The sequence below is a fragment of the Colobus angolensis genome, unplaced genomic scaffold (assembly GCF_000951035.1).
Source record: "Colobus angolensis palliatus isolate OR3802 unplaced genomic scaffold, Cang.pa_1.0 Scaffold131, whole genome shotgun sequence".
NCBI lineage: Eukaryota > Metazoa > Chordata > Mammalia > Primates > Cercopithecidae > Colobus > Colobus angolensis.
Genome location: NW_012114364.1, coordinates 4756744 through 4777398, shown reverse-complemented (window position 1 = coordinate 4777398; position 20655 = coordinate 4756744). Strand labels below are relative to the sequence as shown.

The 20655-nt window shown below is 34.8% G+C and overlaps 2 protein-coding genes across 11 annotated transcripts in view; one reads left to right on the top strand and one right to left on the bottom strand.

Annotated features, from left to right (window-relative positions):
* Positions 1-7048, top strand: part of PPFIA2 (protein tyrosine phosphatase, receptor type, f polypeptide (PTPRF), interacting protein (liprin), alpha 2) — a 514858-nt gene extending 507810 nt beyond the window's left edge. For 7 of the 10 annotated variants that reach the window (XM_011934119.1, XM_011934122.1, XM_011934120.1 and 4 more), the window contains 3 exons: positions 1906-2065; positions 3259-3350; positions 5655-7048. In XM_011934119.1, the coding sequence (XP_011789509.1) occupies positions 1906-2065; positions 3259-3317 (219 nt within the window). In that variant the 3' untranslated portion in view covers positions 3318-3350; positions 5655-7048. The remainder of the gene's footprint in view (positions 1-1905; positions 2066-3258; positions 3351-5654) is intronic. The other 3 variants (XM_011934124.1, XM_011934121.1, XM_011934128.1) reach the window with 1 other exon arrangement.
* A 1441-nt stretch (positions 7049-8489) lies between these two features.
* Positions 8490-20655, bottom strand: part of ACSS3 (acyl-CoA synthetase short-chain family member 3) — a 171857-nt gene continuing 159691 nt past the window's right edge. The window contains exons 14-16 of the mRNA XM_011934117.1: positions 11858-11957; positions 11593-11768; positions 8490-10416 (exon numbers count right to left, since the gene is read on the bottom strand). Coding sequence (XP_011789507.1) covers positions 10351-10416; positions 11593-11768; positions 11858-11957 — 342 coding nt within the window. The 3' untranslated portion in view covers positions 8490-10350. The remainder of the gene's footprint in view (positions 10417-11592; positions 11769-11857; positions 11958-20655) is intronic.

Genomic DNA, 20655 nt, shown 5'->3' with positions numbered 1-20655 from the left:
TGTTTGTTTGTTTGTTTGACGGAGTTTCGCTCTTGTTGCCCAGGCTGGCGTGTAGTGGTGTGATCTCGGCTCACCGCAACCTCCGTCTCCTGGGTTCCAGCGATTCTCCCACCTCAGCCTTACAAGTTGCTGGGATTACAGACACGCACCACCATGCCCATCTAATTTTGTATTTTCAGTGGAGACAGGGTTTCTCCATGTTGGTCAGGCTGGTCTCGAACTCCTGACCTCAGGTTATCTTCCCACCTTGGCCTCCCAAACTGCTAGGATTACAGACATGAGTCACCACGCCTGGCCAAAACTCACTTATTTTTAAGCCCCTAGCTACAACACTGTAAGGAGTTGTGTAGCTCTACAGTGTAACATAGTGTTTTATAAAACTGAAGACTATTTATGCTTAATGCAAAAACTTCTCCAAGAATCAAGAAGTCATAGAGGTTGCAAGTGTGAAATTCTGTTTGTTTTCTACATTTACACACATTGGGAGGTCTAAGACTATGAAAAATACAGCAGTTGAGAAGAGTAGCAGACATCTCTTAATGTGCAAAATGGGTACCACACTGAAACAAAATGTAGGTTTTAATGATAAGGATTGAAACAGTGGATATGTTATTATATAAAAATGATTTTAGTTTTCCCTGATTGACTTTACATGTCCCTTAACTAATATAGCAGTCTACAAAGACTACCTTATAGAGTTATTCACTATAACATAGCACAAATTACTATGTTGAGTGACTCTAGACCTATTATTCCAAATGCCAGAATGAAATCAAATGAGATATTAGGATACACAACATATACTTGGCTATAACTTCATGGAATAGATAGTCCTTCCCTAGGTAAGAAACAGTGAGATGAGAAGACAAGACCTATGTGGAATGATTCATGTTTTCCTCAGAATTAGACACATAATATTCATTAACTGCTGAATTATACATTGCTACTTGCCAATTTGGAGGAAAATAATTGTGTCTGTAAAAGTACTTTGTGTATACACACAGGGAGAAGAGATTATTTCATTAAGGCCTAACAAAATCGGCAACCAGAATTAAAATGTAATTGCTGTGCTTCATTCTAAAATGTGGATTCACCCTAGGATCTGTCCAAGTAGAGACACTAGCCTATGTGGGGTATAATGTTGCTTCCTGATAGTAATGAACTAGGAAAAAAGTCTATTGGGTCAATTAAATGAGATGTGACTCTCTGCCTCTGTGTATATTAAAATACACATTATTAAAATGTAACCAGGGTAGCATTATGCTTTCAGTGGCACCCAAGGACCACATGTACTTATTGAAAGGATGGTATCTAGGCTATACAGATTTTTCAACAAATTGCAAATTAATTCTGTGTCACCTAAAACTTCACAAATCACATATTTAGAGTTTCTTGTACAGATATAATAATAGGCTACAGTATCTCCTATTAGCCATGTCATCTGAAATATAGATTTCCCTGAAATAAATACCTACATTGTATTTGTGTACATAAAAGTCATTTCATTCAAGTGTCTGAGTTAAATGTAGTCTACTCAACAACTGATTCAATTAAGTATATTGTCTCATTCCATAAAACCAGTAGTCATAAAGTGGAACAATGTATATCCAATATTTATTTTGGAAAACATTGGTGACTTATTTTAGGCTTTCAAAGACATTTACTGTGTAGATGTCGACCTTAAATCTGAAATTGTCTGAAAAGTTTTATTTAAAAATTTATATATCAAATCTCCTATAGTCTTGTTTTGGAATCATAGAACTGTCTTGATAAAGCATGATTCCATATGTATACTTGACAGACTAAATGTAAATAATCTATGTTACATGTTTCTAAGCACACTGCTTTAAGCACATGGACTAGTTTACTTGTTTTCGTAACATCACATTATAACTGTACTGGCAGAGTGATGACAAGAACTTCAGACGTGGATCAACCTGGAGAAGGCAGTTTCCTCCTCGGGAAGTACATGGAATCAGCATGATGCCTGGGTCCTCAGAAACATTACCAGCGGGATTTAGGTTAACCACAACATCTGGGCAGTCAAGAAAAATGACAACAGATGGTACAGTAGTTTTGTGTTGCTGCTTATAAAGCAAAAAGCTTGTTTAGCCAAAGCTTGTATAATTCTCTGACCTTGCTTTCTGGAACTATTTTCTTGAGTTGGTTTGCTCTGCTTGAAATTTACTTTGCTCTCATCACAAACCAGACTCCTTTTTACACTGCTATTGCATGAACTCATGGCACTTTGTTCACATTTTCAAAATAATTTATAACATTCTAAAAAGAACAATTTGGCTAATGTCCACCTCTAGGAGGAACAATAAACATCTGCATGATTTGTGTTTCTTTAGTCTTCTATTCCCAAAATTAATCATTTGCTTAAGTTAGAGGTTGGACTTGGACTAAAGATTCATAGTAAATGGAAATTAACTCCACTGTCCCCCTACATGTTGAAATACTGCGAGTTTTATATGTCATCTTAGAAATTCAGACTCATCAGATATTTTTTCCCTCTGACCAAAGCAGAAGCCCTTAAATAAACAAGCACGAACATGAGAAGAGAATTAAAGAAACACAAAACACAGTAATTTCCCAATTACTATTTCCTTCTGTGGACATTAGACTTAAGCTATCTAATTTACAAAAGAAAACAGTCATTCCAGAGGAGAGACAACTTTGAAATAGTAGTCACAAAATTATTTCTGTTTGGAAGGCATTAAAGAAAAATAGTCCCACTCTATTTGTTAAGATAATCACTAAGCATCATTATTTCTTTCCAAGGTCATAGTTATTATAACTCAAATTTATTCCAGCATAAACCGTGATCTTGATCTACATTTCTTACAACTTGTTAATATGGTGGAACATGTCAGCGAAATTCATGAGGAATTTAACATCATTACAATTAGTGTAGAAGTTCTTCAATACTTGGAGCGGAAAAAAATCCACTATAATGAGTTCTCTAAGAGCAATCTCTTATATCAAAAACAGAAGCACCCTGGGGAGCTGCTCTTGTTACAGATTTCATCTAAGGAGGAATACATAACAACTCGAAAGCTCAGGTCAATTACACTGGGATAAATTTTCATTAGGAACTTGATCTAGAGAAGAGGAATGTGAGTGGCTTATATCTGAGAGAAAGAAGGTCTACTAATATGTTCAGAATCCCCGTATGCAGGGAAAATAAATCTTTCTCATCTGAAATCTTGTACTCAACCATCCAAGTCCCTCTAAAGCCCTTTTCTCCATTTGCAGTTGCTTCATCAAGACTGCAGAGGTTAGACAACTCCACTGTTCGCACATACTCATGTTGACAAGCCACTCAAAGGAGGCAGCACTGACCTGCTGTGAGTAGTTTCCCTTTGGCTGACAAAAAAAAAAGACAAAAAAATGGAACCTACATAGACTAATAAATATACACTATATTCTTTGGCATGCCCTAGCAGTACAGAAGTGAGATAACCCTTTTGAATTGCTTCAGGGAAAAAAGAAATCTTTGTATCGTAACACTTAGTCTAGTATTTCCTATCACCATCTGTCTGCTATGGTTTAAGGTCTGCCTGTTGGAGGCCTATCACTCTATTATTACACATCAATGGGTTGCCACTACACTGTTTTCTACTTTTTAGTACCATTTCCTATTGATTCACTTAACATTTTATTGATAATAATTCAAAACTTTAAAAAATCCTATATTTTTAAGTGTGTCTTTTGTATAAGGAAGCCAAGGTAAGCAGATAGGGATTTAAGCAAGTTCACAGAGTCAAATAGCAACAGACAGGAAGATGATTTAGAGATGCTTTCATATTAAAAAGTAGAAACTTGCCGAGGCAGGTGGATCACTTCAGGTCAGGAGTTAGAGACCAGCCTGGCCAATGTGGTGAAACTTCGTCTCTACTAAAAATACAAAAAGTAGCCAGGCATTGTGGTGCACTCCCATAATCCCAGATACTTGGGAGGCTGAGGCAAGAGAGTCACTTGAACCTGGGAGGCAGAAGTTGCAGTGAGCAGAGATCATGCCACTGCACTCAAGCTTGGGTGACAGAGCGAGACTCCGTCTCAAAATAAATAAATAAATAAATAAATAAATAGTAGAAACTGCAAAAAATTTAAACCTTGATTACATTGTTTCTTATCAATCTGATTTACACTTGCTAAAAACAAATATAAATTTTAAGTATTTGAGACTTACAAGAACAAAATAAAGTTACTTTATAAGAGTGGAGGATAGGACCAGCACAAAACCTTCCTATGTAACCATAAATACCAGTTGTTTGATTTTAAGGAAATACTAATTAATGAAAGCTACTTTAAAATCCATATAAAAATGAGGTTTTATTGAAAAACAGTCTTAATAGTAAAACCGTGGTTTCCTAGATTTATAAATGTCAAATGTTCATAAGTTCTTTCAACCTAAAACTATGCTTTACCAAAATATTTAACCACTTTTGATGAATTAATATTTTGGAAAAACACTTTTTAAGGCGATATTTAGAACAATAAGTGTGCACAGGGATAAGAGAAACCAGTTATAGACAGCGGAATAGCTTGCTTTGTGCTGTTTTCCATTGCCTTGAACTAAAAGCACCACACAATTTATTGTTGGTCTTTTGGGCTTAAGATGGGAGCAGATATCCTGCTTTATTTGGATCACTATTTGAAATGAGAAAACGAAAAGCATCCCGATAAGAGATTTAATTTCAGAATGTAGAACCCTTACATTAAAATTTTAATTATGGTATATAATTTGGCATCTAATTAGGCGTGATTTAAAATGTATAATAATTTGTCTGAATAAGAGGTCTCCTAAAAAACTGTTTATAATAGATTCTACACATAGCATTATAATTTCTTCAGGAAATGAACACTTCACTAATGTACAAATGACTATTTAATATGTTCAATAGTGCTTGCTTCTTAGCTCTTAACTGATGGGTAGAGTTCCTCTAACTATTTGCAATCTGTTTTTCGTGCATGGCATTCTAGTTCATATTTCCTAGTTTTTACCATTATTTGGGATAACAGTAGCCATTTATAGTAATTCAATCTAGGATAACCATTTTTTGTTTTGATGAAACAATAATACTTTAGTTATTAAAATAATCCAGAGCATACTGCTTGCTGTTTCTTTCGTGTCAGTAATAGTAATTGTGAGCTTTTTCTATGTACATTATGGCTGAAAAGAATCAGCAATGCCATACTACTGACACAAACCGTTTAAAATAGGTGACGTATTATCATTATGTTTTTGAAACAAATAAAGGTATTTTTTAAGAACTCTAAAATATATGAACTAGAATATAAATCTATATTATGAAATAGGTCAATTCAACCCAATTTATTAATTAGCAAGTTGTAAATTTTTCAGAAGGCATGCTAACATCTTGCATAACTACCTTTGTTTACATTACTGCCATACTTTCCACAAATCTGAGCAAATTCTATTATTTGTTAAGCTCCCCTGCACCAAATTGAAGAAGAGCAAATGTTAATTACATACGGCTGTTGGCTACATCCTAGATGATTTCCTTCCCATAATCTTTTAGGACAGGAGTAAGCAGGCTGCATGGAGGTACACCACAGAGAAGTAGAATGAGATTTCCCAGTCTGGGACTTTTCAGTGAACTAATGCTGTCCGTTGTATATTTTAGATGGCGTCTTTTCAGTCTACTCTACCTAAAGTGCACTACCATCTAAGAAGACGAGCAGTGAAAACCTTTGTGAAAACTGAATTCTAAGGAAATAATGACGTCATGACTTATTAAAGCTGAAAAATGTGATTTTTGGGGGGAGTCAGATATTACATTTGATTAGTTTACTACAATTGTAATAAAATGCTTAAGTCATTTGAATAATAAACATCATCTACATCATAAACTCTGTACAACAGATGCTTTTATGAAATGAAGCCAGTTGTTTTTCATGTTTTATTGTAATATACTAGGCATTTATGTATTACTGTGCATTTCTTTTTAAATGTGTAAGTCTTATGTAAATGGATATAAATATGATTTTTTTAAAAATAAAATATATGGTTCATGGAGTCTCGAGTGCAAACATTTGACAATTCCAAGTACTGTTTGTATTTTACCATTCCACCATTTTTACGGTTTTTGAATTGTTAATAGTCAAATCAATATGTTTCCTTGAAGCATGTTTCATGCTTCAACATGTTTCTCCTTCAAGTCTGTCAATACTTAAAGCTGAACAACCTGCCTCTGATCATGTGAAAAAGAATGATTTAACCTGGAACCGGAGCCAAAAATAGAGCTTTAAAGGCAATCAGGGATGTCCTATATCTTTAGAAATAGCACTGTGATGGCTTGATCTCCTTTTCAATACAATACAAAGCCAAGCTGTTTACAAGAGTCAAAAGCAAGTATTTAAAAATTTATATTAAAAAACCATAATCTTCTCTTGTTACCTGTGGACCAAGAAAAAAAACAAAAAACAAAAAACTTCTTCTTTACTAAGAACCACATGTTCATTCAAATATCTTGAACTGCCAGCCAGTACTGGACAGCGAATGTCAACCACTGCGGAGTCTGAGGCTCATTTCCACTAGAGAAAACAAAACCCAAGATACCTTTCCCTTTTGTCAATGTAACTGGGCATTAGCCAGACTCATGTCTAATGTTACAAGCTTTTAGCCGAGATGGCCTTGTTGTGACTTCCCTGAAGTCAGTTTTATCAGAGGAAATAATGAAAGACAGAATGATTAACATATATAGTGTATAAAAGTATAGAAGAGTAATCTCTTCCCTGTGGCTTTATTTGGTGGTGTTACTGTTGTTTATTCTTTGTTTATATGGGAGATTCAAAGTAAAGCCTATTTAATAATACCATTTATCTAACTGCTGATTTTCTGCTGCTTGATCTTATTAAGCGCAAGATCTGTCATTAGTAATTTCTTTTCTGTATTTTAATTTGCTATGTTTGCACGTACATTACATTTGTTTTGATGTCTATTTTTATTTAACAGATTCAGTCAAAAGGTAATGGTAACAGAAACCCTTTCCATTGTCAATAAAAAAAAATACTTCCAGTTCTCTGTTTAAGCTTTGTTTTCTAGTCACATAAGGCTCCACAATTTACTTAAGCTATCAGGAAATGTGTTCTTTGGGTGACTCAAATATTTAGCTTCAAAATTGCGTCTGCCCACAAGAGGGAGATCTAAACTTGCTTATGGGAGTGATCTTAAATTTTTCTAAAAAATGTGGCCTGAATAGGAACGATAAGAAAGAGCTTTCTAAGCTCATCTAAACATGGGCATCTTGATTCACAGAAATGAAATAGAATATAGGAACTACAACATTATAATGCCATAACTAGATTTGTATCTACTATTATATACCACTCAATCACTAAAAACATATAGTGATGCAAAAGATCCAGCTATTTCCCTCAAAAAAGCATAAAATATGACTTAATTTATAAGATAACTTCTACTACATTCTAAAATCCATTTAATGGATTAAGCTCAGAATCTCAACGTATTATCTTTTGATCATCAACATTATAAATTTTCACATTTTTAATGTTCAAGACATTTCAAATACAATTTTATATAAACAAAACTGGTTTTTAAATGTAGGAGAGGTCTCATTTACATATGTTTAATATATTTTGACAAGCAAAGTAATTCAATGAATTGGAAAAGACTTTAACTTTTGAAAGTACCATATATTTTCATTTTCCAATGACTTACAGTAAGAAATCCTATGAAAATACCAAACGAAGACCTCAATTTATTCTAGCAAGTTTAAGTATGGCTGCACTTTTTAGTAACATTATATTTTTGTTTTTAAAGATACATTTAATTCAGAATATTTTAAGTACTATCTAGCAAAAGTGATTTATGGTTAGTAGTAAAACAGAATAATATTTTTCTCCCAAATTTTAAGCAGTCTGATGATTCAAGTGTATCTTTCTTGCCCTGTTTTTTCATCACATAAAAGTAACAACATTCTTTGACCTTGCAATTCCCCAGTCAGACACAGGAAATAGCCACTTCCCCAGTCTCAAACACTGCTTTCCATTCCCATCCAACTGGAAAATAACCCAAGTCTGCTTGCTAAGGTGTCCCTTCAGATTTGATTACCAAAAAAAAATGTGCAAGAGGACCAAAGATTCGCCCTTTACATAATTCTTGGATCTGCCTGAGTTTAAATCTTGCAAATGAACAATGATACACATTCAGCTAAATAATTTGCCATTTCAAATTAACTGATTTTTATTTGAAAAAAATAAGGAAACATATTCTACTTCTAAGACATTAAAATGAGTTATTAATGAAGACCACAGTTATGACAATGGATAAAATGTATCAATGAAAGAGGCGATTGAAGGATCCCAACAGCTTCAAATTAGAGAATGTCTATGTAGCTGGTTTAATTCAGGCTACTAACATAATTAAAAGGAAAAAGTAGATGAATATATTTTTCCAGGTGTAACAATCAAGAAAGCAATTTCTAAGTAAATAGGAATTTACTTTGAGAAGCCATTTATTTTGCAGCCTTCAGTCCAAAAAAGTTGAAATTTTCAGAATTTTTTATATAAGTTGTAGGTCATTTTTATAACAATAAATCTTCTATTATCTATTTATCTCTTATATACATTTCATGTACCCAGAGTATTATGTTACAACAATCTGCTCTTGATAGTAATGTTCCTGATAGATTAAAAGAGTGAGAAATACTTGAAGAACAATCAAAGATACAATGAGCATGGTATACTTTTGGGTTAAAATGTATTCTTTGATAACTGATGTTATATAGACCCCTAAATAAATCAAATATTTAATTTCCTACATCTGTCTACTCTAGTTAACTGGCCCATTCCTACAAGCTTAACAAAAACTCACTTTACAATTTTTTTAAAAAAATTAAGAGATTTTTAGAAGTTAAATGGAAAGATGCTTTTGGACATTACAATTTTTTAATGATGTACTATTTTAAAATTAGAGATATCACAGAAAAATCAGGATTCTTTGTTTTTTCTTTAAAAAACAGAGGCTCTTGCAGCAGGAGACCTGTCTCCTTTTTGGGCTGTGTTCTGCTGGGTCCACTGCTCCTTGAGGTGGAGCAGGTGATCTGCAGTCTTCACCATTTTCTACTGTCCTTTGTCCCTCAAACCTAGTGGCTTACATTCACTTCAAAATCATCTAGACATTACACTACCTGCCTAGAAACCTTCTTGGTCTTTAACCTAATGTAAAAACCTTGATGTTTCTTTCTTAAGAGTTTCCTTGCCATACTACCCCATTTGTACATCGATTCCTTATTTCCATAGGAATCTGGAATCGCTTGGATATACACAGTTAACTAAGAACCTGAGACATGAGGAGGGGCTCCCAGGAGCCCTCATTTCCATGAAGAGATTGAGGGACTGGACTAAATTATCTCTTGATTCTCTGTCAGGCATGTGGTTTTTTTGTTGTTACTGTTGTTGTTGTTGTTGTTTTGAGATGGAGTTTCACTCTGTCACCCAGGCTGGAGTGCAGTGGTAGAACTTGGCTCACCGCAACCTCCGCCTCTTGAGTTCAGGTGATTCTCTTGAGTTCAGGTGATTCTCCTTGCCTCAGCCTCCTGCCACCATGCCTGGCTAATTTTTGTATTTTCAGTAGTTACAGGGTTTCACCATGTTGGCCAGGCTGGTCTCATACTGCTGACCTCAAGTGATCTGCCTGCCTCAGCCTCCCAAAGTGCTGGGATTACAAGCTGAACCACCATGCCAGGTCAGACATGTTGTTTTCCTTGCCTAAGAAACAAAAGACCTGAAGGTACAGCCGTAACCCTGGTGTTCTGCTTTCCCTCAGAAAATGTATAGAAAGAAAAGTCCTCCTACCTAGATAATAATTTCATCTGTCTAGATGATTACCTAAACTTCTCATTTCATCGATTTTATTTAAAACAATGTGAGCATCTACAGAATACTAGAAAATTTCTAAAATTTCTACTAGAAAAATTTTAATTTTCTGACTTCAAATCAAGTTTTAGACTATGAATCCAAACTACAGCTCCTTGGTTTGGGGAAGTGGCTCTATATTAGCGTTGCTTTCAATTAAAGTGTTTTTCTAGGGAGGTACAATTTTAAAAATAATACACTAGATACATTTTTCCTAAAGCAGTAGATGACATATAATGAGCCATGTTACAGATAACTAATAACAATGCTAACAGGGTCAAATCAAACAAAAGGCACAGGTCTTTCACAAGTTTTCATTAGATTTGTTTAGGCCAAGTTTTACAATTCACATTTCAGTTTGCAGTAATTTCTACTGAAATATTTATTTCTGAGAAACAACTCAAATAATTTAATTTCAATTAAGAAATTAAATCAACCTCATTATGCTTGTTTCAGCATTTCTTCTACATGTCCAAAAATGCTGGGGTCTTCGATTGTAGAAGTTATCTGGAAAAAAAAATTAGGGTCAGGTGAATACTCTTCCTTGAATTTCTTCTACTCTTTCTATAATTAAACAATTATATGCAACGTGGTTTTCCCCGTTGTCTTGTAATATTCATATGGAAGGTTTAAAAACAGGGAACTTTGAACCTAATATATTAATACTCATCTATAGCTTTCCAGAGTAAAAGAATAAACAGTTCAGTTAGGAAAACTATTGGACTTAGATGGTATTTTCTCTAGAGTTGGAGTCATCTTCTATATATTTCTATAGAAAGAATTTTTCTTTTTTGTCATGTGTTCACGTAACTACTCCTTACAGTTGCATTGCCTTTTATTATCTTAATGATAAAAATAGATATATCTTTTCACCCATAATGTACACATGAATTAAAAGAAAACATATGATTGAATCGACCTAAGATTTCCTAAAACAATTACAAAATTAGCATTTATCAATTAGAGCATTTTAAACATCTACTGCTGCCAGGCTCAATAATTTTGCTTTCTCATTCACTAATTGACATTAATTACTATAATAAGGAAAGTGTACCTTTTAATTCAATAGGATTGAGTTTCCAAAAATGTGTTTGAATTTAACTGACAATTACTAAGAGAAAAAATATTTTGGTGGGCAGTAGTGGCTCAGGTCTGTAATCCCAGCACTTGGGAGGTTGAGACAATCAAATCACTTGAGCAGGAGTTCAAGACCACCCTGGGCAACAGAGTGAGAATACTACCTCTACAAATACAAAACAAAAAAAATTAGCCGGGCACAGTTTCATGCACCTGTAGTCCCAACTACTCCCAAGGCTGACATGAGAGGATCTCTTTAGACCAGAACTTTGAGGGTGTAGTGAGCTATGAGTGTGCCACTGCCCTACAGCCTGCACAATAAAGCAAGACTCTATCTCTAAATGAAAATAAATAAAAAAAAAATTTTCACACATTGGTTCTTATCATCAAAGCATGTGTTCTTAATTAATCAAGTTTCTTTCCAAAACCCTCATTCCTACAGAAGGAATGGCTATATAATCTCTCCCTTACCATTAAAAAATAGTACTCTTATGTTTTCTAGGGATGCAATTCATATTTGAGAAACATTTTTAAGAGCTTTGCTGATGCCAAATAAATGAAGAAAAATATTGTAGAACCCAGGATTAAATATCTTTGATAATTTACCTTGTATGGCTTGCCATTGACAATGGCAGATAAAGCTGATCGGGGGATCTTGCCAGATCTGGTTTTGGGTAGCTGTTTGACAAACACTGCATTTCGAAAAGCAGCCACAGGGCCAATGCTCTGTCTCACATGTTTCACAATTTCTTCTAAAACTTGTTCCTCTGTTGCATTTATACCTAGAGAGAAAGTTCAGATGGTAAGCACTGAATTAACCTTAGTTAATTATTCAGGTCCCAAGCAGTCAGAGAGAACAAAGATCTCTCACCTTTTCTCAATACACAGAGTGCTAAGGGGACATGACCTTTTAAGGGATCTTCCTTGCCAACAACAGCACAGTCTGCCACGGTACCATGAGAAAGGATTGACTGTAATAAGGAAAGGCATTCATTTAGAATATACATATTTACCATATATATATATATATATATATATACATTCAACATGTAGATATAGATACAGATATAGATATACAAACACATATAATTTCAGTTGGGGGAAAAAGTACATGGAAGAGAAGCCAAAAATCCATGACTGCCTATTGAAAATTCATAAGTAATTTACATCATTACTACTGAAGTGAATGCTTAGAATCCCCATGGTAGTCACTAAAGGTTGACAGTAATTAAGATAAATTGCTCAGCTTACCCGGAAAGTAAGGAAATGGTTTCTTGGTCTCAATTGTTTATTAATGAAGTCAGATAAAATGTGTAGTGGATACCACATGTAAACAAGCCTCTGCAAACAGGCAGACTCATGGCGATTGGGTCTTAATGCTGGCTGCCATAAGCATACCTTCCAGAGGAATCCAAGGCTGCCCTATGGCTAAATAATAATTTTATTTCTGAGTCTGTTAGTGAACAACGAAATTCCTTTAGTGGCCACCCATCCAGAGATGATTTTCCAGGACTTGCAAGAGACTGGATATGGAGAGAGGCCCTGACATCAGATAATCCCCACTGTTGAGGAACTATATTCATATTGCTCGCCTCAAATTCACAAAGCTGGTATCTATCTGAAATCACAAAAACCCACAGAGTTGAGTAACTACATGAAATACAGATGCTCAGTTTTATATATATATATATATGTGTGTGTGTATATATACATATATATATATATATAGTGACAGGAGTTTTTAAAATGCATACTCAAATGTTCTTTTCTGAAAGATTAATAGTTATTTCAGTGACTCCAAAGCTCTAATAGCTAGAGAAAACATTGAGCAAACTTTTAACCAACAGCACATCTGGCAGTCCTTATTATTTCTTCTATTCATTCATTCAATGAATATTTGCTAAATGCCTCCTGTGTTGCAACCATTCACTGGGTTCAGGGGTGATAAAAAATAGTCAGCATATTGCTTCAGTCTAGATGCTTCAGTCAAGATGCTTACAGTCTAGTAGTGGAGACAGATATTAATAAATAAGTATGAATATCTACTCTAAATAAATACAAAAGTGATAAGGACTCTGGGGAATAATTTTTTTATATGAAAGATACAGCAAAAGCAACCAATTTGGCAGAAAGATATGGACCTCAAAAATTTTTTCCTCAGGAAATAACAATGAGCAGATCTGAAGGATGAGTAGATATTTATTAGGCAAGGAGACGGGGATGGAGCAAAAACCCTGGGGAAGGACTTCACAGGTACCATTCATACCTCAAAGAGACCAGTGTGGCTAGAAAGCAGAGAACAAAGAGTGAGAATGGAGAAGATGGAGCTACACAGGTGGATAGGTATTGTGCTAGGAACCTCCAGCTCATTTGAGCAGCCCTGGGAAGGCTATAAAGCATTTTCAGTAGTTGAGAAGGAACGCAAAATCAGAATAGATTTAATATTGAGGTTTTATGTTTGTTTGTATGTTTGTTTGAGACAAGATCTCACTCTGTCACCCAGGCTGGAGTGTGCCAGCATGATCATAGATCACTGCAGCCTCAACCTCCCAGGCTCAGGTGATCCTCTCACCTCAGCCTCCTGAGTAGCTGGTTCTGCAGGTGCACACCACCATGTCTGGCTAATTTTTTGTACTATTTGTTTTGTAGAGATGGGGTTTCACCATGTTCCCTAGACTTGTCTCAAACTCCCAGGTGCAAGCAATCTACCTGTTTCAGCCTCCCAAAGTGCTAGGATTACAGGCATAAGCTACTTTATTTTTTTTAAAGTAGTTTTAGATTCATAGCAATATCAAGTAAGAAAGTAGGATTCTCATATACATCTTACCACTACACATACACAGCCTCCCCCGTTATCAAAATTTGGTACCAGAACGATACATTTGTTGCAACTGATGAACCAAAACTGGCACACCGTTATCATCCTAGTTCATAGTTTGCATTACTACATTATGGTCTACTCTTGTACATGTCTGAGTGCTGTCAAATGTGTAAGACAGGTATCCACCTTTATAGTATCACGCAGAACGGTTCTACTGACCTAAATACTCCCTGTGCTCTGCTCATTCATCCCCTCCCTTTCCCCTAACTGTTGGCAACAACTGAACTTTATATTGTCTTCAAGGTCCTTTTCCAGAATGTCATATAATTGGAATCATTCAGTATGTAGCCTTTTCAGATTAGCTTCTTTCACTTCAGAGTGGATTTTGAAAAGCACAAACTTATTTTAGTTTCATTGTGGAAAATAAATAAACAATTGTTGAGAGTGGGTGTCACCATACAGGAAAACCACCTGAAAGGAGACCGCAGTAGGCTAAGGTCATGATAGTAAGAATAAAGACTAGAATTTCTTTAGCGGTAAAATGGACAAAATCTGATGATACATTGAATACGGGGCATAAATAAGAGAGATGGATTAAGGATGATTCTATCGTTTTTGACTTGAGCATCTGATTGGATGGTGGCATCATTTTTAAGCCAGAAATTGATAATGAGGATAAGACTTAAGAGGAAATATCACATATTCAGTCTTGGAGTTGTTTCATTGAGGTGCTGTTGAGACATCTAAGTAGAGGCAGTTGTACACCAGAATCTGAGGAGAGGCTTAATCTGCAGATGCACATTGGGATGTCATTAATGTACAGATGCTAATGGAAGCTATAGACTTTGACGAGCCTATTTCAGGAGAAAGTAAGAAGAAGACAAGAGTAAAGACCTTAAGGAACTCCAACATGTAATGGGCACCTGAAAAAGGAGAAGCTAGCAAACTAAACAAACAAACAAACAACAACAAAAAAACCCAGCCAGAGGTAGAAAAATAACTCAGCACGATCTGGTATGTGTCATTTTCAAGTCCCAAACTTTCAATGAATATTTTTTTTTCTAATTGGGCCAAATTGAAAGTAAGTTTTCTCTTCTCTGAACTCCTGTAAGACTTGATGACCTGCTAGGATGATTGGTACAAAGCCAGTGCAACATCTTACTTTGGACTCAACATTGCTTCTATACCATATTGTAAGCATACCATTTGAATAATTGGCTTGTAAGGATTTTCATCCACATACCTTCTGATTCATGCAGTGCTGAGGGTAGTACATGTTAAATAAATGATTTTTGTAGGATATGCTTTGTTAGCTTTTGCAGGATTTGCTTAGGCAAAAATATTCACACCCTTTCCATTAGTTGAACCTAACTAAAAAGCTTCTGCTAAATACATACTACACGACTACACAACACCATATTCTCACACTGCTTCTATATGTATAAACTCTTAAAATGCTCCCAACAGCTCATTTATTAGTCTTTTTTACTTTTAAGACCCATGTGGTGAGATCAGAAAGACAACTTTTACTGCCAGATATATGTTTTAGTACTTACTACAGTCAGTCATTAGTCATGAAAAATAACACTTTGCTGTACCAGATAGGATAAAGACTTGGAAGGTTAGATTCTATGAATTCTGACTGGATGTTCCCTTAATGAGTAAAGAACATCTCTTTTTCCTGGCTAACCAGAGGTTTAATCGTCAACAATTATTAGTGTTTATTGGTGCCATGACTCTCTGTACTGGAATTCCTAAAATGCCAAGGTGTCTGTTCAAATCACTGTTAAAAAATAAATCACCCACATATTTTGTCACCTAACCAATATGACTAGAATTTTAACTAAATTTAATGTTAAAACATCTAGTTTGCCACTCTTTGACTTTGTTATTTTAAATTTTACTAAGATTTTGTCCTTAGTCTTAGTGCTTTTAGAAGTGGATGGGAAAATGTTGATTGCTTTTCTATAAAAGCAAGGAACATTTTAAAATCAGAAGAAATATACAACAAAATTTCTTGTAGTATAATGTTAGAGTTTCCCATTTTTGCCTGCTGCAGATAAATTCTTAAAAATTGTGAGAAGCAAAATCATTTTCAAGAATCATGTGTCATATCTAAGTGACATCAAATATTATTCATCTATCAGTTTTTAAAGTGCCATAAAGGAAGGGTGACAGCTTTTTATGTTGGCCCCACAAATAACATTTACATGCCAAGTGATGATTTCAACAACTGAAGCATTAAAAGCGAAAGCGTCGAAATATGTCTTGGCAACATTCAAGGGACAGAAGCCAACCAAATGTCCTATGGGGGTAAAAATATCAAAAGCCACATTAATGCATTCCCTCCAAATAAAATCTATGAAGCATCTGTGATTAACCGACATTTAAGTACCTAAAGATGTTATGGAACTTAAAAGGCAATAGTCTCACCACAAGTGAGTATATAAATGTTATGGGATTAGCACTAGTAACTTCCTGTCATCTGTTGTTTCCTAGGTATTGCCAATTGTGCATAGATTTTAATGAATTTAAAATATTTTCAGGCTTCACTGGGCTGACCTACACAGGTTTCTCAATTATATTTTTAAGAATCTTAGTTTAAAAAATCAGTTCAAATCAAACACCCTCATAAGATGGGAGGAGGCAGTTTGCAGTGCGATATTGTCTATGCAATGGTTTGAAAAAGAGGGATTTTAAAAAATTTCCTCTGACATTGGAGTAATCTAGGAAACTTGTCAGAGAGATTCCAGATACTCATCAATATTTATAGGAGTACCCAGGAAATATTCAGCAATGTTGTAACTACTTAAATCCAATAGTCATTTAACGCTTGGTAGAATTGAAATGGCAAGCATCTTAGTTGGATATACTGTCACTTTATGGAAATATATTCAATATTGAAGAATCATTCCTAAAATAGCAAACAAAATAGTTAACTTGGAAAACAAACAGTGACACTTTGGTTAGAACATCTCAAAAAGGCCAATGGCATGTGAACAGTGTCCTGGGTAGGCTTTAAAGGCAGTATGTTAACACCAGACTTCCAAGTTCCCACAAATATTAGTGGGATTATTTAACAAACCTAAACTTAAGCTACAAGTGAAAGAGTGAAACTGGAGAGTCCAATTTATTTCCTGTACATTTCTTTGTATGAAAAAGTCTGTAGATTTCTTCACATGAAAAGCCACAGCAGTCAAAGAGAACTGAGCAAGAACAATCATATTAGCTCCTGAAAATTTTAGCTTACAAGTCCAGAGCTAGCAGATTTTAGACATAATTATTCTATGAACTCTTCAACTTCCACCAAAGTTTCCTAAATGTCTAGCTTGATGCTGGACTTTCAAAAATTTATCAACTCTTAAAATAGACTTGATTATTACTTAATAGTTAAAGAAGGTCCTCATTTTTACTTGGATCTGCAAGGATACTGTCCTCTTAAATTGATAAAAAGCTATGCCAGAGCTCCATTTTCTTATGATGAGAACAGAAAAGAACATAGAGTTTCCTGAAATATTTTTGATGTAATAATTTTAATAGAATATCTGCTTGATTTAGGTAATATACATTTTATGGTTTTGTTGTACTTGAAATTCTTTTTCTAAAAATACTATTGGTACAAATATTTGTACATATTTATAGGGTACATGTGATATTTTGTTACATGCATAGAGTGTGTAATGATCAATTCAGGGTATTTAAGGTATCCATCACTTCCAGTATTTATCATTTCTATGTGTTGAAAATGTTTCAAGTGCTAATTTCTAGTTATTTTGAACTATACATTGTTATTAATTATAGACACTCTACTTTGCCATTGAATATTAGAACTCATTCCTTCTATCTAACTGTATATTTGTACCCATTAACCAATCTCTTTTCATGTCCTTCCACCACTTGACACACACATACCCTTCTCAGCCTCTGGTGTCATTCTACTCTCTGTTTCTATAAGATCAACTAGTCCAGATCCCATATATGAGCGAAGATAGATATTGTCTTTCTGTGCCTGGCTCCTTTCACTTAATATAATGAAATCCAGTTCCATCCAAATAGCTGCGAATGGCAGGATTTTATTATTTTTTATGGCCAAGTATTGCTCTATTGTGCAAATTTACCATATTTTCTTTCTTCATTCATCTGTTGATGATCACTTAGGTTGATCTATATCTTTGCTACTTGAGCAGTGCTGCAATAAACATGGGGGTAAATGTAGCCCTTTGACATACTAATTTCTTTTCCTTTGGATAAATACCCAGTAGTGGGATTGCAAGATCTTATGGTAGTTCCACTGTTAGTTTCTTGAAAAATCTCCATACTATTTTCCATAACGGCTGTACTAATTTGCATTCCTACTAACCGAGTATGAGTTCCCTTTTCTCTACATCCTTGCATGAAAGACTTTCTAACAATAACTTATACACTTTTTTTGTCTTTCTAATAATTACTCATAAAACGTCTACTTAGGGAAACTGGAAAAGTACAAATATATTCACTGTATGTAAAAACAATATTCAGTCTATTTTTTTCTACAAATAAAACTTTCAATGGATTAAGACCCTCAATTCCTATTCCAAAAAGTTAAAATGAAATATGGTATTCACCATTGGGAACCCTTGACAAGTAGTTAAATAGTAAGGTTTGGGCACTTTAGTAAGAGTTGGATATATCATCAAACATTTCAGAAGGAAATAATCAATTTGCTAAGCAATTTTGCTAGGAGCTAGTAAAATGTCAGTATAAAGTATCAGTTCACAATTCTCTAAGAGATTTCAAAGACAGAGAAGACAAATCTGATTTAAATTGAGCTACAATTTTCTTATTAAATATAAATATTTAATAAACACTTAGGCATTAAATTCATATAGAGAGAGAAGTTAACTTAAAGATTTAAGGTCTGAATGGTTTCCTGTTATGCACCCTAAATACTCCAAGACCCAGTGACAAAGTTTTTGTTAAATGCCAATAATTTTAGCATGTTTTTCTCTTTTTCCATTTTAGCTGCCTATTTTCTGCCTATCTCATTCTGCTGTTACATACAGTGAGAAGGATTTCAGTAGAAGCATTAAAGCACAACATATATTTGAATAGGTTAACAGTCCTCTTTTCATTCTAAAAATAAAAAAAAAGACTAAGGTTTTTGACTAATAGTAAGAACTATGCGTACATAGTTTTCATATTTTGATTGACTGAGTCTGCCAGAAATTCAGGTGAATATTGGAAGTAATCTCTTAAAAGGAAGAAATTAAAATTTCATGCAACCAGAGCCATCTTTTGCCAACACACCAAAAGACATGAAGCAAAAATTTCAATTTCAGGTTATCACAAAATTCAGAGTCGTTTAAAAACAAGATAACATTATAATAGCATACAAAGCTCAAATGTTCTAAAATATTTTATAAAGTTCCTTCCTTTTACTCAAAAAAATCACATTTAAGAAACACATGCCAACATAACAAGAAGTATTAAGCTGTTAAGTTTGAACAGAAGATAGGTCCTAACTTTTTTAATTTTTAATTTTTTTAACTTTTATTTTAGATTCAGGGATACATAAGCAGATTTGCTATATAAATAAACTCATGAAACAGGGGTCTGTTGCACAGATCATTTCATCACCCAGGTACTAAGCCTAGTACCCAATAGTTTTGTTTTGTTTTTTCTGATCCTCTTTAAATTAGAGAAAGAGGAAATAAACCTTTGATCTGTATACTCTGATCACAGTGAATTGTTAATCATGTTACTTTAAACATTTTCTTTCATTCAAATTGTAGTTTGTTTGCTCCACTCAGTTTAAAAACTATTCTGGGATTTCATTCTAGAAAAAAAAAAAAAAAAATGATGTAACATCTCTTCCACAATAACAATAAAAAACTCCGGGCTAAAATATACACTAGAAGACTGATTCAGAACATCAGAACTTGAAATACAATTTGGTGATAAGTTCACTGTCATTTGGGAGTTTGGGGATTTTGTTATTTTTGTTTATTTGTTTGCTTTACTTTCTGTATAATCTGGCCCCAGGGCTAAAGCAGCTCAACATGTGTAACTGACAACGAATACAGACAGAAAAAGCCCTAAGAGCCTGCTGTGTCTGGTCAGAGGCCCAGGAAAAGGAGTAGGGGAGACACGAAACAGGTTTCGTCCTCCCTACTTTAGATGAGTGCCGACAAAGAAGCAGGGCCCACCCTGTCTTTACAGAGCTGTAGCAAATTTGTTACCTCTCCACACCTTACACCAAGTAAATGTCAGCGACGAAGGTGTGCCCCTTCCCTTCTCCACACTAGCTGTACAACAGCTCCTGCAGGAGGGAGCCCTGGGTACTCTCCCACCCTAAACCAAGAGAACCCAGAAAGGATCAGTGCCACTTGCTCTCTCCAGCAGCAGCCATGCCGTTCCTGAGAGTGGCTCACTGTTGACTCACCCTGCCATGTGCTAGGCAACTGCCAGCAAAGAGACAAAACTGCTTCTTCTCCCCAGAGACACTGTTCCTGTAGACATTGCAGGAATAATCCTGGTAACTATGGGTAGACAAAGCCCTGACTCACTACCCATAAGAACAGCAAATGAGAGTTTTGTGAATCAAAGAGGGAAAAGGGATCTCTGGTTTTGGTACTACATGAAAGAAACTTAGAATTCACCACCCCATTCTAACAAGTAGAAAGTTAAACAAACTGAAAAAAAACAAAAACAAAAAGAAACAAACAAACAAAATTCTTCTTAGATTTGTCACAGGGGAAGTTCACAGGGAAAACCACTGCCTCCAAAACTGTAGAGACAGACAATTAATAGAGAAAACCACAATTTATTGGAGCAGAAACCTCTACAGGAACAAGTGCTAAGGTTGGAAA